Source organism: Phocoena phocoena, chromosome X, assembly GCF_963924675.1.
Source record: "Phocoena phocoena chromosome X, mPhoPho1.1, whole genome shotgun sequence".
NCBI classification, from domain to species: Eukaryota; Metazoa; Chordata; class Mammalia; order Artiodactyla; family Phocoenidae; genus Phocoena; species Phocoena phocoena.
This window is the reverse complement of record NC_089240.1, coordinates 53,433,653-53,448,339: the sequence shown is the minus strand read 5'-3', so window position 1 is coordinate 53,448,339 and position 14,687 is coordinate 53,433,653. Positions and strand designations below refer to the sequence as shown.

Genomic DNA, 14,687 nt, shown 5'->3' with positions numbered 1-14,687 from the left:
GTCTATCATTTGATGAAACTAGACAGAAAATCAGCAAGGGTATAGAGCTCCACAACACCATCAATGACAGGATCTAATTAACATTTATAGAACATTCCACCCAACAACAGGATACACATACTTTTCAAGTGTCCATGGAACGTATACGAATATAGATAGACCATATTCTGGGATACAAAAAAAAATTCTTAACAAATTTAAAAGACAGGAAATACAGTGTGTTCTCTGACATTAATAAAGTCAAACTAGAAATCAAGAAGTCAGAAAAAATACCAGGAAAAGGATAATAATAAAAAAAAATTCTAAAATAATGCATGTTTCAAAGATGAAGTCTCACGTGAAATAAAAATACACTGAACTGAGTGAAAATGAAAATGAAACATATCAAAATGAAAAATGAACATATCAAAATGGGATGATGCAGAAGCAGTGGTGAGAGGGAAATTTTTAGCACCAATGTTTACTTTAGAACAGAGGAAATGCCTCTAATTAATAATCTAAGCTCCTACCTCAAGAAACTAGAAAAGAAGAGCAAAATAACACCGAGGCAAGCAGAAAACAGGAAATAATACAGATACGAGCAGATATTGATGATTAAAAACAGAAAGAAAAGTAGGGAAATCAATGAAACAGAAAGCTTAATGTTTGAAAAAAATACATAAAATTGAAAAAACTCTAGCAACCCTAACAAAGAAAAAAGAGAGAAGACACAAACTACAGACATCAGGAATGAAACAGAAAATGTCACTACCAACCCCACAGACTTCAAAAGAATAGCAAAGGAATACTATGAACAATTCTACTCGTGTAAATTAAACAAGTTACATGAAATGGACCGATTCTCAAAAAACACTACCACAACTCACCTGATATAAAATAGATAATTTGAATAACCCTGAAACTATTTAGAAAATTAAATTTGTAAAGTAACAACCCCCAAAACCAGAACCTCCATGCCCATTTGGTTTCACTGGAGAATTCTAACAAATGGTTAAAGAGAACTAACCCTATTTCTTAACAGTCTCTCCAAAAAGCAGAAGTGGAAAGAACACATCTCCATTTATTTTATGAAGCCCTTAATACCCTGAAACAATTTCAGGCAAAGACAATACAAGAAAATTATAAATTAATATCCTTCATGATTATAGATGTAAAAATCGTTATCAAAGTATTAGCAAATAGAATTCGGCAATATATTAAAAAAAAAATTGACACCATGACCAAGAGGGGTTTATTCCAGAGATGCAAGGTTAGTTTGTTATTCAAAAATCAATCAATATTATTTATCATATCAAAAGGCTAAAGAAGAGAAATCGCATGACTATGTCCATTAATACAGATAAAGCACTTGACAAAAGTCAGCACATATTTATGATAAAATCTCTTTTAAAAACTAGGAACGGGGGTGGGGGGACTTTCTCAACTTGATAAAGTACATCTACAAATACCCTTCAGCTGGCTAACAATACACTTACTTGTCAAAGAATGAATGCTGTCCTACGTAGATCACGAGCAAGGCAAGGATGTCCACTCTCAGCACTGCTAGTCCATATAGCACTAGAGGTTTTAGGCAGGACAATTAGGCAGGAAAGTAAATAAAAGGCGTTACAAGATGGAAAGGAAGAAATAAAACTGTTTTCGTTTGCAGATAACATGATTTGTCTATGTTGGGAATCCTGATAAGTCAAAAACAAAACAAAAAACCAAAAAACTCCTACATCTAATACGTGAGTCAGCAAGATTGCAGAATGTAAGATCAGCATCAAAAACAAATAGCAATATGCATGTGGAAACTATAATTACAAAACATGAAACCACTTACAAGCACTCAGAAACATGAAATACCTAAGTGAAACAAAGATTTAACAAAAGATGCATAGGACTTTTATGCTGAAAACTACAAAATGCTAATAAAACAAATCAAAGGAGATCTAAAAAGAGAGAGACACTGTATCCAGGGTTTGGAAGATGAGTCAATATAGTAAAGATGCCAATCCTCCCAAACTGACGTACAAATTTAATAAAATTCCCATCAAAATGCCAGAAAGATTTTTGGTAGATATAGACAAAATTATTCTAAAATTTATATGGCAAGGCAAAAGAACTAGAATGGCCAAAAGTATTTTGAGATATAAAAATAAATGGGAGAAATCGCTCTTCCTGATTTCAAAGCTTATTATATAGCTACAGTGATTAAGATTGTGTGATACTGACAAAGGGACAGACACATAGGTAATTGGAACAAAATTGAGAATCCAGAAATTGACCCACACAGTATGGCCAACTGATTTTTGGCAGAGGTGCAAAAGTAATCCGACAAAGGAAGGACAGTCTTTATAGCAAACGGTACTGAAGCAATTGCATATCCATAAGAAAAAAAAAAAAAATCTCAACCTAAACCTCAAACTTTGTACCAAAGTTAACTCAGAGTGGATTGTAGACATAAATGTAACTATAAAACTTTCTGAAGATAACATAGGAGAAAATTTGCAGACCCTAGAGCTTAGTGAAGACTCTTAGACATGACACCAGAGCATTATCCATAATACATATATATATATATAGTCCTATATATATATAGGACTTCATCAAAAAAACAGTTTTAAGTGTTCTGCTAAGGACCTGGTTAAGAGGATGAAAAGGCAAGCTAATAAATGGGAGAAAATATTTGCAAACCTCATATCTGACAAAGCACTCATATCTAGGACACATAAAGAGTTCTCAATACTCAGCCCTGAGTAAACAAACAGTCCAATGGGCCAAAGACCTGCACAGACATTTTTTGGAAAAGGACATACAGATGGCAAATAAGTACATGAGAAGATGTTCAGTATCACTAGCCACTAGGGAAATGCAAATTAAGATCACTTTGAGGTATCACCATATACCTTTTAAAACAGTTCAAGCAAAATGGCTGGCCGCATAGAGGAACTAGATCACTCATACATTGTTGGCGGGCATGTGAAACGGTACAGCCGCTCTGGGAAACAGTTTGGCAGTTTCTCAAAAAACTAAGCATGGGGCTTCCGTGGTGGCGCAGTAGTTGGGAGTCCGCCTGCCGATGCAGCGGACGCGGGTTCGTGCCCCGGTCCGGGAGGATCCCGCATGCCGCGGGGCGGCTGGGCCCGTGAGTCATGGCCACTGGGCCTGCGCGTCCGGAATTGCAGTCTTGGTCATTTACCCTAGAGAAATGAAAACTTACGGTCACACTAAAACTCGTAGTTGCATATTCATAGCAGCTTTATTCATAATCGCCAAAAACTGGAATCAGTCCAGATGTCCTTCAGTGGACAGTGTTTAGAATTGTCAGTGCATGGTGATAATAAAGAGCAGGCCAACTTTTTAATTGGTTCTATTTTTTTTTTTTTAATTCTCTGCACACAATGCACCTCTTTATTTTCCGCACCTGAGGTGGACTGCTCTCACTGCCCGGCCCTTGGTAAACCACTGCTGAGAGGTAACAGTGGTACCGTCAAAGGCTGCAGTGACACCACTGTCCCTCCACTAAAGCATGGGCCGGGCTCCCCGCCAGCCCCTGAGAAACTGACTTTAGAAATAGCAGTAAATAGAGGCTATTTCTGAACTCCATCTTCATAACCCTGCTTCCTTCTCATAACGAGGAGTCTTAGCCCTTCTGCCCCTTAGTCAGGGTCCCTAGTCCTTGCCATTTCTTGCCACAGTGGACAATAGGAAAAGGCTCCAAAACACCTTGGATTGTGGCCTCCCTGGCCCTCATACCCAAAGGATAAAGCTGCCATTTTGCTGGTGACAGCCCTCCTCCTGAAGGAGAGGAAATACCACGGTGCTTTTGAGGAAGCCTTTGTGCCTTTGATTTTCCAGTTCCAGGCAGCACTTTAACTGTGACCCCACCAGGTGAAAACCTTTGGTTTATTTTGACTTAATCTGGGATTGCAGTGTCCCCTGCCCGACAACATGGGGTTGTCTATAAGCAGAATTGGACATGGATGGAGGAGGGAGGATTAGATAAAAGGCACTCATCCAAGCAGGGAAAGATGTACTATGTTGATTTCTATGAAGTGTCAGTGAGAGAGACCTCTCACCCCTGATTTCATTTAGTAGTAGTCGCTAGCATCTTAACTGAATTGATCACAAATTAGGAAGTCTTGGGCCAGCCCTATAAAATGCCATTATTCATACTGACATTACGAGGTGACTTATGTTAATGATTATTATTATAGTCTTAATAAGTGGTAATATACCTCGCTACTCATGCTAGTACATGTGCACACATGCATGTGGGCACACACACACACACACACACACACACACATTATACACACATCCTACCCATTGTAGGCTCTTTATAACAAAATATAAACCACTGTGGTAAAGGAGATAACCATAGCAGAAGAGTTGGGCAGTGTGGGGAGGGATAGGTACTATCATTTGTTGACTGCTCACCACGTGCCACATACTCTGCTTGGGGACTTTACATGTCTTAGCTCATTTAGCCCTCAGCAAAGAACCTGTAAGGTAAGTGCTATTATTATTCCTGTGTTACTGATGAAGAGACCAGGGCTGAGAGAAGTGAAAAGAGATAATCCGATTATGTCACTCCTGCTGCTTAAAGTTCTACAATGATTCCCCCTTCTCCTGAAGATAAAAGTACTCGCTCCTCATCTCAATCTCCAGGTTGTGTTCTGGCAACTTCCCTAATTTCATCTCAGACAGCCCCCACCACACACACACACACACACACACACACACACGCACACGCGCGTGCACACGCACACACACACACACACACACCACTTGCAGTAGGTGTTCCAGCCACACTGACCTTTTTTCAGTTCCTCTAATGTGCCACATTCTTTTCTGTTCTAGGGCCATTGCAAATAGTATTCTCTGCCTGGACTGCTCTCCTCTATGTCTACCTGCTACCCACCATCTACCTCCGACCCATTCTCCAGGTCTTAGCTTAGATGTCACATTCTCAGTTTCTCAGGGGAGCTTCCTGTGACAGCCCCCTTGACTACAGTGTCCCTCAGACTATGTTAGAACCCTTTGGTGTGTCCTTCCATTGCATTCTGCATTTCATCCATATTACTTACCACTTAGTTTTACATGTGTTCAGGGTCTATTTTCCTCATTAGGTGAAGATTCCTGTCCACAGGCTGTCCTGTTCTCTGCTCTATCTCTAGCACCTAGTACAGTGGCTGGCACATGATAAATGTTCCATAAGTATTTGTTGAATGAATGTATCTTCAAACCTTCTATAATTGGTGCATAATCGGTGCTCAATGAATATAATTAAACTATAAATATAGTTGTTATTCTTATTGTCCAAGGGCAAATAGCTAGTCAGGGGCAGAACCAGGAATTATACCCACGTCTGAATCTAAAGCCCATGTTCCTTTCAAATTATGGCTCTGCCTGCAGAAATGGGTTCTAGGCCTAGCACTGCCACAAACTGGCTGTATGAATCAGGGTGAGACACTATATCACTCTGAATCTCAGTTTTCCCATCTGTAAATTGGGGTAGGGATAGGTGAAGTTTAGACTGCACTGTATGCAATCTAGAGGAAGAGAATAGAAGTCTAGATGGGAGGGGGCTCTAAGTAGTGGATTAACTGACCAGTACAAATCACTATCATCCCTCTGCAAGGCAGTTGAACAGGTATACCGAAAACCCTCACTATGTTTACGCCCCTTAGTCTGGGTAACCCCAGTCAGGCAGTGTGGAGTAGTGGGTGGTGTTAGAGAGCCCTGGGTTCAAATCACAACATCCCATTTACCGCAACTTACCATCCTGAACTCCCAATTTCCTTCTTTACAGATGGGATAATAACACCCATCCTTTTAACCTTTTCTAAGGTAAAAGCAATATAATAACTTGAAAAGAAAATTTTGAATATTGAAAGAAAAATTTCGTCTGTCATCCTACCCACCTTACATAATTCTTTCTGTGGTTCTGTGCCATTGAGGGCCACCTCTTGAGGCAGGAGCCACAGGCAATGCTGAAGAAAGGAGAGAGAATGAACACAGAAGCAGGCTGAGGTCAGAGGCCAGAGGCCAGGGTGTGGAGCAAGAGTAACCATGGGATGGGCTGGGGCAGAGGAGAAAGCCAGCTACTGAGGCAGAATAAAGGAGATGCCTAATCTGAGTAATGGATGATGGCTAGACAGAACCTGAGAACCAGAGAGTAGAGAGTGAGTGGGAGGGCATCAGTGTGCCCTAGAGGGGCTTCCTTCCAAAGTTTTGTGGCTCTTTCACTTAGGCAGGCTTCAGTGGTCTCAAAGATCCTTGAAACTGTACTCTTGCCAATTCCTTTTGTTTAGTCACATACATGTGTATTTTGAAATTGCAATCCTAGTGTATATACATTTTCATGGAGTATCTTCAACATTTTCCATGTCACAAGTCTTCATAATGATTCCTTTTAGTGGCTGCCAAATATTCCAATTTTGCCCATAGACCAGAAAGCATATCCCTGTGTAACTTTTTGCTTCCTTGACTTATTTCCTTAGAATAAATTGCTAGGTGTGGGATTACTGAGCCAGAGGGTATGCAATTGGGATTTAACAACCAGAAATAGGTTTTATGCTTTCTAGGAAAAGAAATGAGCTGCAGTTCTTCCCGTCTCCTGCCTCTTCTGGAACTGATGAGGGGACCCTATAGAGCTGTGTGGTCCAATATGAGAGCCATTATCCCCATGTGGCTGTTTAAACTTAATTTTGATCAATTGAGTAAAATTAAATAAAATTCAAAATTCAGTTCCTCGGTTGCACTAGCCATATTTTGAATGCTCAGTAGCTTCATGTGCCTAGTGGCTACTGTATTAGAAAGCATAGATACAGAAAATTTCCGTCATTGTAGAAAATTTATTGGATAGTGCTGCTCTAGAGTTTCTCAAGAGGTCATGGTTGGCATCTTGGGTGGGAGTTATTTGTGATGTGGGACTTTCCTGTGCATTGAGAGGCTGTTTAGCATTCCTGGCCCATATCCACTAAATGCCAGTAGTGCTCTCCCTTGAATAAATCTAACAGCTAAAACCTGCCCCATGTTTTCAAATGCTCCATCAAGGAACAAAATCATCCCCATTCAAGACCCACTGAGCTTTTAGCTTAGAAGAAAGAATCTCCTGCCTTTGTGGGGACGGCTTCAGGCTGCCTCTGCCTGAAGAGAGGGAAGCTTAGAAAGATGGCTTAACAAGATAGCCCTGGCTCAGGGCCTAACTCTGTACTCCATTTCTCTAACTCTGTACTCCATTTCCCTAACTCTGTACTCCATTTCCCTTTTCCTGCCTTCTCCTGCTGGTCTGTTTCCTCCTTTGGGGGAATGGCAGGAACAAGACCCTGCAGATGGAAAAGATCAAGACCCGTTTGAAGGCTGAGTTTGAGGCCCTTGAATCAGAGGAGAGGCACCTGAAGGAATACAAGCAGGAGATGGACCTCCTGCTACAGGAGAAAATGGCCCATGTGGAGGAACTCCGACTGATCCACGCTGATATCAATGTGGTATGTGGCTGGCTGCCTGAAGCCTATTTCTGGGCCCTTTGAGGAGGAATAGGCAGTGGTGAGTGCTGTGGACTCTCCTTGAGATATGGCTGTGGCCAATTTGGGGGAGTAGGCATCAGGCTATGGTGAAATGGAAGAATCCAGGAGTTCTGAGATCCAGCCCTGGCTCTGTCACTGATCGACTGTATATCACTGGACAAGTTCCTTCTTCTCTCGGGGCCTCATTTTCCTTTTCTGTACCGTGAGAGGGATTCAGTCACCTCTGAGGTCTCACTCAGCACTGGTGTGCTCTCATTCTGGGAGTCTAGAAGTTGAGAGCTAGCTTTGGGGAAAAGCAGAGCAGGCAGATGCCTTGGGGATCTAACTTAAATTTAGGGCTCCATCCAAAGCTTCCAACTAAGCCAAACAAACCATCTCTGCCAGCCTACCCAACTGGGGCTCCCTCATTACAGTCTCTCTTTTGGAGACCCTTGGAATGTGGGGAATGAACTGCCTGCTATGGTGATAAGTCCCCCACTTTATAGAGTTATTAAAGCAGAGTCTGAATGATCACCTGTCTGGGCTGCAGTATTGGTGATTCCTTCACCAGGAGGGAGGTTGGAGGTGCTGACCTCTAAGGCCCTTTCCAACCCTTAGAGCCTATGATAATGAGAATTTTTTTTTTTTAAATCACGTTTGAAGGAGCTAAGTTTCTATTCTTGGGAGACTCATTTCTGTGGCAATATCTACTTCCTGATATTGCCAGGCCTAGGGTCTTAAAGGAAATATGAATGCAATTTGGACAGTAGTTACCTGGGATTGTCTGTGTCACAAGATCACAGGATATCAGGGTCTCATGAGGAGTTGGCAGTTCTGCTGCCAGGTAACTAAGGATAGAGAAATAAACAAGGTATTAATCACAGAGGGGCTGAAAATCTGGGCCAGTGGATCTCCAACTTGAACATGCCTCATGAGTCACCTGGAGGGCCTGTTAAAACACAGATTGTTGGACTTCACCGCAGAATTTCTGATTGCTTATATCTGGGGTGGTGCCTGAGAATTTACATTCATAATGAGTTCCCAGTTGATGCTGATGCTGCTGATCTGGTAACTGCATTTTGGGAACCACTGATCTAGGAGAAAAGCCACTGGCCTGGGAGGCAAAAGCCCTGAGTCTTTATGTAGTCTTTGCTCCTAGGAAGCATTTCTCTGAGGAAGTTACTTCTTCTCTCTGAGTCTCAATTCTCTGATCTGTACAATGGTGGTGGGGTGCACTACATGAACTCTAAGGGCCATTCCAGCTCTAAGATTCTATATTTGAATAACAACTACCACTAATTGAACCTTTACTCTGTGTTAGCCCCTGTACTGAGCGCTTATATGAATTCAATCATTGAATCTTCACCAAGATTATATGAGGTAGGTATGAAAGTTACCACCATTATACAGATGAAAAAACTGAGGCTTGACAAGAGTCACATAGAATACATAGTGGGTTGAGGACTTGATCACAGATTGGTTTGGCTCTGGAGCCTGTGCTATTATCCACTCAGCTGTACAGCCTCGCTGAGAATCTTGGAGTCTTTTCTCTGTGCTTGCCTCACTCTGTGTTCCAGATGGAAAACACCATCAAACAGTCTGAGAATGACCTAAACAAGCTGCTAGAGTCTACCCGGCGGCTACATGATGAGTATAAGCCGCTGAAGGAACATGTGGATGCCCTGCGCATGACTCTGGGCCTGCAGAGGCTCCCTGACCTATGTGAAGAGGAGGAGAAGCTCTCCTTGGAGTAAGCTGCCTGCCTCCTGTCCCTGCAACATACACCACACACACACACACACACACACACACACACACACACGTATATATACACACATAAAGCCTGGTCTGAAAGTCAGGGTACCCAGTCCTAGCCCCAGGCCTGTCAGTGGCCGACTCATTGCATGACCTTGGGTAAGTCTCTGTGTTGGGCTGTCAGATGATTAGACTAGAATTACTAGATGGCTTTTAAAGTTCCTTGTGCAATTTTGACAATACAAGACTATGTCTATGACTCTTTGTGTGTGTATGTGTCTGTGACTCTTAAGAGGTCACTTTCCAAGTCAAGGTCTAGAAGGGGTGTCCAGAAACCTTGAACACACAGAAGGGTGAGCTTTCATGGCCTCCAGGGGCTAGCCTGGAACTTCACCTTAAGACCCAGAGTTAAGAACTGGGCTTACTTTACAGAGACACAGAGCTCATTTCTGTAGAAGGAATACAAGGGAACATACTTCCTTAAGGTAGAGCAGGCTGCCTGTGGAAGTGGTGAGCTTCTTATTCCTAGAGGTATGCCAGCGGAGGCCTGAGAACACTTAATAGGAATACTGCAAAGGAACATGGGATGGAGGGCAGACAAATGCCCTTTGAGGACTTGGCTAGCCTTGGGATTTTTTTTTATTTTTCTGGGCCTGTCAGAGCCAAGGAGCAGGAGGAGTACCCTTCCCAACACACAGTGGGCCTGGTACCCAGGGAAAAGAGCCTTGGGCTGGAGAGGGTGCAGGAGCTTCCTACAGTGAGCCACAGCCCAACCCCCTTCGTTCTGTAGCATGGAGTCCTTAAGAGGGGCAAGGTCCTCCTTGCTTTCAGAATGATCCAGCTAATGTCTCTCATCTCCAAAGTTACTTTGAGAAGCAGAAAGCAGAGTGGCAGACGGAGCCTCAGGAGCCCCCAATCCCTGAATCCTTGGCCGCCGCAGCCGCTGCCGCCCAACAACTCCAAGTGGCTAGGAAGCAGGACACTCGGCAGACAGCCACCTTCAGGCAGCAGCCCCCACCTATGAAGGTGAGTGAGCTGGGTATGGACTGTGGAGGAAGCAAGGTATCCTCAAGCCGCCCCATGGAAGGTTGGGTCTGGGGCTTTGGCCTTACTTGTTTGGGGTCTTCCTAAAACAGCCTTTGCTTGGGACACAGAGGAAGGGGTGGTGTGTATGTGTGCTATAGTAGAGCCACTGGTCTTGTTGCCTCATATTCCCAGAGAGGTTAGAATGCAGGGAGATTGGCAGGCTCTGCTAAAGTATAATTTTCAGAAAGTTAGAAACGTGACTCGGACAAATATATAGTGAACGTGTGTCATTAACAAGGGAGCCAGCAGCATCACAAAGCTGGTTCCAGAAGCATTAGAGGAACAGATAATTATATAGTCAAGAAAGGAAAGGAATGCCGAAATAAGTTTGCAATGTTAAATCCAGAACTGGTTAATGTCCTACAGGAAAATAAAACTGTAATCTTTAGGATTACCTTTTCTTTGTAACAAAAATAATTTGCATCTCTACTGGGCAAAAGCCATTTGTGCCTTATCAACATTAAGTCACAGCATCTGGGCCCTGATCAATAGTAAATAGGCAAATAGTATACTATTTAATGGAAAAGTATTTATAGCCAGTGGAACAGAATAGAGAGCCCAGAAATAAACCCACTCACCTACGTTCAATTAATCTTCGACAAAGGAGGCAAGAATATACAGTGGAGACAAGAAAGTCTCTTCAGCAAGTGGTATTGGGAAAGCTGGACAGCTGCATGTAAATCAATGAAGTTAGCACACTCCCTCACACCATACTCAAAAGTAAGGTCAAAACAGCTTAAAGACTTAAATGTAAGACATGATACCATACAACTCCTAGAAGAGAACACAGGCAAAACATTCTCTGACATAAATTGTACCAGTGTTTTCTTAGGTCAGTCTCCCAAGGCAATAGAAATAAAAGCAAAAGTAAACAAATGGGACCTATTCAAACTTATAAGCTTTTGCACAGCAAAGGAAACCATAAACAAAAATGAAAAGCCAGCCTAAGGAATGGGAGGAAATATTTGCAAATGATGCGACCAACAGGGACTTAGTTCCCAAAATATAAACACAGCTCATACAACTCAATAACACAAAAACAAACAATCCCATCAAAGAATGGGCAGAGGACCTCAATAGACATTTCTCCAAAGAAGACATACAGATGGCCAATAGGCACATGAACAGATGCTCAGCATCACTAATTGTTGGAGAAATGCAAGTCAAAACTACAATGAGGTATCACCTCACACCGGTCAGAATGGCCATCATTAAAAAATAACAAATGCTGGAGAGGGTGTGGAGAAAAGGGAACCCTCCTACACTGTTGGCAGGAACGTAAATTGGTGCAGCCACTATGGAGAACAGTATGGAAGTTCCTTAAAAGACTAAAATTTGAGCTACCATATGATCCTGCAATCCCACTCCTAGGCACATATCCAGGGGAAAACTCTAATTCAAAAAGATACATGCACCCCAATGTTCGTAGCAGTACTATTTACAATAGCCAAGACATGGAAGCAACCTAAATGTCCATCGACAGATGAACGGATAAAGATGATGTGGTACATATATACAATGGAATACCACTCAGCCATAAAAAAGAATGAAATAATGCCATTTGCAGCAACATGCATGGACCTAGAGATTATCATACTAAGTGAAGTAAGTCAGACCGAGAAGGACAAATACCATATGATATCATTTATATGTGAAATATAAAATATGATACAAATGAACTTATTTACAAAACAGAAACAGACTCACAGACATAGAAAACAAACTTATGGTTACCAAAGGGGAAAGGGGGTGGGACAGGGGTAAATTAGGCTTTTGGGATTAGCAGATACAGACTACTATGTATAAAATAGATAAACAACAGGGTCCTACTGTATAGCACAGGGAACTATATTCAATATCCTGTAATAAACCATAACAGAAAAGAATATCTATCTATCTATCTATCTATCATCTATATCATTTTGCTGTATACCAGAAGCGAACACAACATTTTAAATCAACTATACTTCAATTTTTTAAATAAGTAGTAAATAGTCAAATAAAGAGACATTCTCCTAGAGCAAGGGTCAGCAAACCAGAACCCATAGGCCAAGTGTGACCTGCTCCCTGTTTTTGTAAATAAAGTTTTATTGGCCCCCACACATGCCTGCTTGTTTATGTATTGTCTATAGCTTCTTTTATGTAAGGCAGTTAGAGCTGAGTAGTTGCAACTAAAATCATATGACCTGAAAAGAAAGTCCAAAATATTTACTATCTTGGCCTTTACAGAAAAAGTTTATTGATACCTGTCCTAGAGAATTAAATAATCCTTGAGTGAGCCTGTTAGATCATGCTCCAGTATAATGCTTAATGAATATGCAAGTCACATTTTGCCTTATTGCCAAATTTTGGATATTTTTCCTCAGTACCCCTCTTTGACTCTCACTCCCTTATATCCTTTGCATCCCTTACATCCAGCACAGGTCTTGCTACTTGGGACTCACTACTTGGGTCTTGCTCCTTCCTGTTGGGAAATCGCAATTGCTTGTGGGGGCCCCTGGGAAAGATGGGCCATGGCCTAGAAGAATCTGACCACTAACTTGCTTTGTATTGTGCCCCCCACCAGGCCTGCTTGTCATGTCACCAACAAATTCACCGGAATGCACCTATATGCCCTCTGTGCAAAGCCAAGAGTCGGTCCAGGAACCCCAAAAAGCCAAAACGGAAGCAGGATGAATGAAAAGAGGGAGAACACTTAGAGCTCTGCTGCTCATAACCTCTCCCCTTGGCCAGAGTGATTGATGTCTCCATGTGAAACAACCCTTCCCCACCTCTACAAAGTCTCCTATTTAATGTGATGGAAGCACAACCCCTCTCTCACTTTGCTCTTATTTCTTTTTGCTCTTGGAGTTTCTGGTTTAGGAAGAGATGTGGTTCAGGTGCTAATGACAGTTGTGTCTAAAGATCCCTTCTCTCTCACCCACATTTCAACCCCTGCCCTTGTTTGGAGCTAAGGGAAGGGTGGAAGTCCCAGATGTGATTCTCTGTCTCTTGTGCCTGAGGCCTGGGGCCTAAGGCCTGAGGGCCTGGGGAGACCCATATCTTGTTTCAGGTGAAGGCTCCAGTGTGCCCCCTCCCTGTACTTTTGCCTTAGGCTCTGAAGGGACAACAGTCTTCTTGCTGGACTTTTCAATAGGCTTGGTGCATTTATCTGCCCCACCCGCAACCTCATCTCATCCTCAAGGCCCGGAGGTAGCTTGGACAAGCTCTCCTTTTTCATATTCATTTGGGAGGCCTGGCTGTTATTATTGAGCTCACCACCCCACCACCTGGCAGTTTCCCAGATATATTAAAGTTCTCAGGTACCAGGCTATGTGTCTGGGGATCCTAAAATCTGTGGGCTTTTCTCCCATAATAAACCCTAGCTTTTGAAAATCAGTAGCAGATGTTCCCCACAGTGAAATCAGGGAGCCAGACCCACTCCACAAGTCCTGCCTAACTCGTTGCCTAAGTCATTGGTCTGAGGGCTCTGCTATCGGGGCTGCCTTAGGCTGGAGAGGCCCCAGGCTGACATTTGTGTTGACTTTTGTTCAAAACCATTACTCTGGCACTTACTCAAATGGTATATCTTAGAGGTCAGAATAGTGGGTTGAGATTCAAGTGAATGCCAATCACTTTACACATGCAGGTAGGTGGGATTTCTACTCCAGTCTCTCTTCTCTAAGGCAGCCTCAGCTCAGGTCAGCTTTTGGCCACCCCTTTTTCTGTGGGTTGTGTAGGTGGATTTCCCTCTCAAAAGAAAAGGCACCAGGCTCCCCAAGCCCTACAGCTCTTCCCTCCTCCAAAGCCACATCTCTAGTCAAGTCACTCTCAAACTTAAGGGACAGGGATGGGGGCTGGCTGACTGAAAAAGTGTTAGCTCCTGGCTGGGGAGGGGGGATATTTTTCCTTCCTTTCTTAGCTGTAGTTTTAAGTTGCCACAGCGTCTGTGTGTTCATAATATATAAAAGGTTCCTCTTCTCTTTGAAAGTAAGAGCGTTATGTCTGTACAAATCCTTTTAAATAAACGTTTGTTCATTGGAGTAAATGCTGACTCAGTGCCTACAAGTACCAGGTAACAGAAAAGATGTAATGCCCTTTCCCCTTCTGGGTAACTCTTCTTTACTCTTATTCACTCCACCCTACAAGTGAGAAAACCAGGCACACCGCCGCATAATAATTTACCCTATTTTTATAATAATTTCCATGTATTCAGTGCCTACTCTGTGTCAAGTCTCTATGTAAGATGCTTTATATAGATGATTGTATTTGGTTTTCAAAACAACCTTTCAAGCTAAGTATTCTTATTGCCATTTTCCAAAAATGTAAACTGAAGCTCAGAGAAGTTAAATAACTTGTACAGAGTTAAAC

General features: G+C 42.4%; 1 protein-coding gene across 3 annotated transcripts in view; it reads left to right on the top strand.

The window, feature by feature from the left end:
• ZC4H2 (zinc finger C4H2-type containing) overlaps positions 1–14,364 on the top strand; it is a 36,076-nt gene extending 21,712 nt beyond the window's left edge. Inside the window, exons 2-5 of one of the 3 annotated variants that reach the window (XM_065900903.1) lie at positions 7,307–7,478; positions 9,074–9,246; positions 10,115–10,277; positions 12,904–14,364. In XM_065900903.1, coding sequence (XP_065756975.1) covers positions 7,307–7,478; positions 9,074–9,246; positions 10,115–10,277; positions 12,904–13,017 — 622 coding nt within the window. In that variant the 3' untranslated portion in view covers positions 13,018–14,364. The remainder of the gene's footprint in view (positions 1–7,306; positions 7,479–9,073; positions 9,247–10,114; positions 10,278–12,903) is intronic. The other 2 variants (XM_065900906.1, XM_065900904.1) reach the window with 2 other exon arrangements.
• The last annotated feature ends 323 nt before the right edge of the window (positions 14,365–14,687 follow it).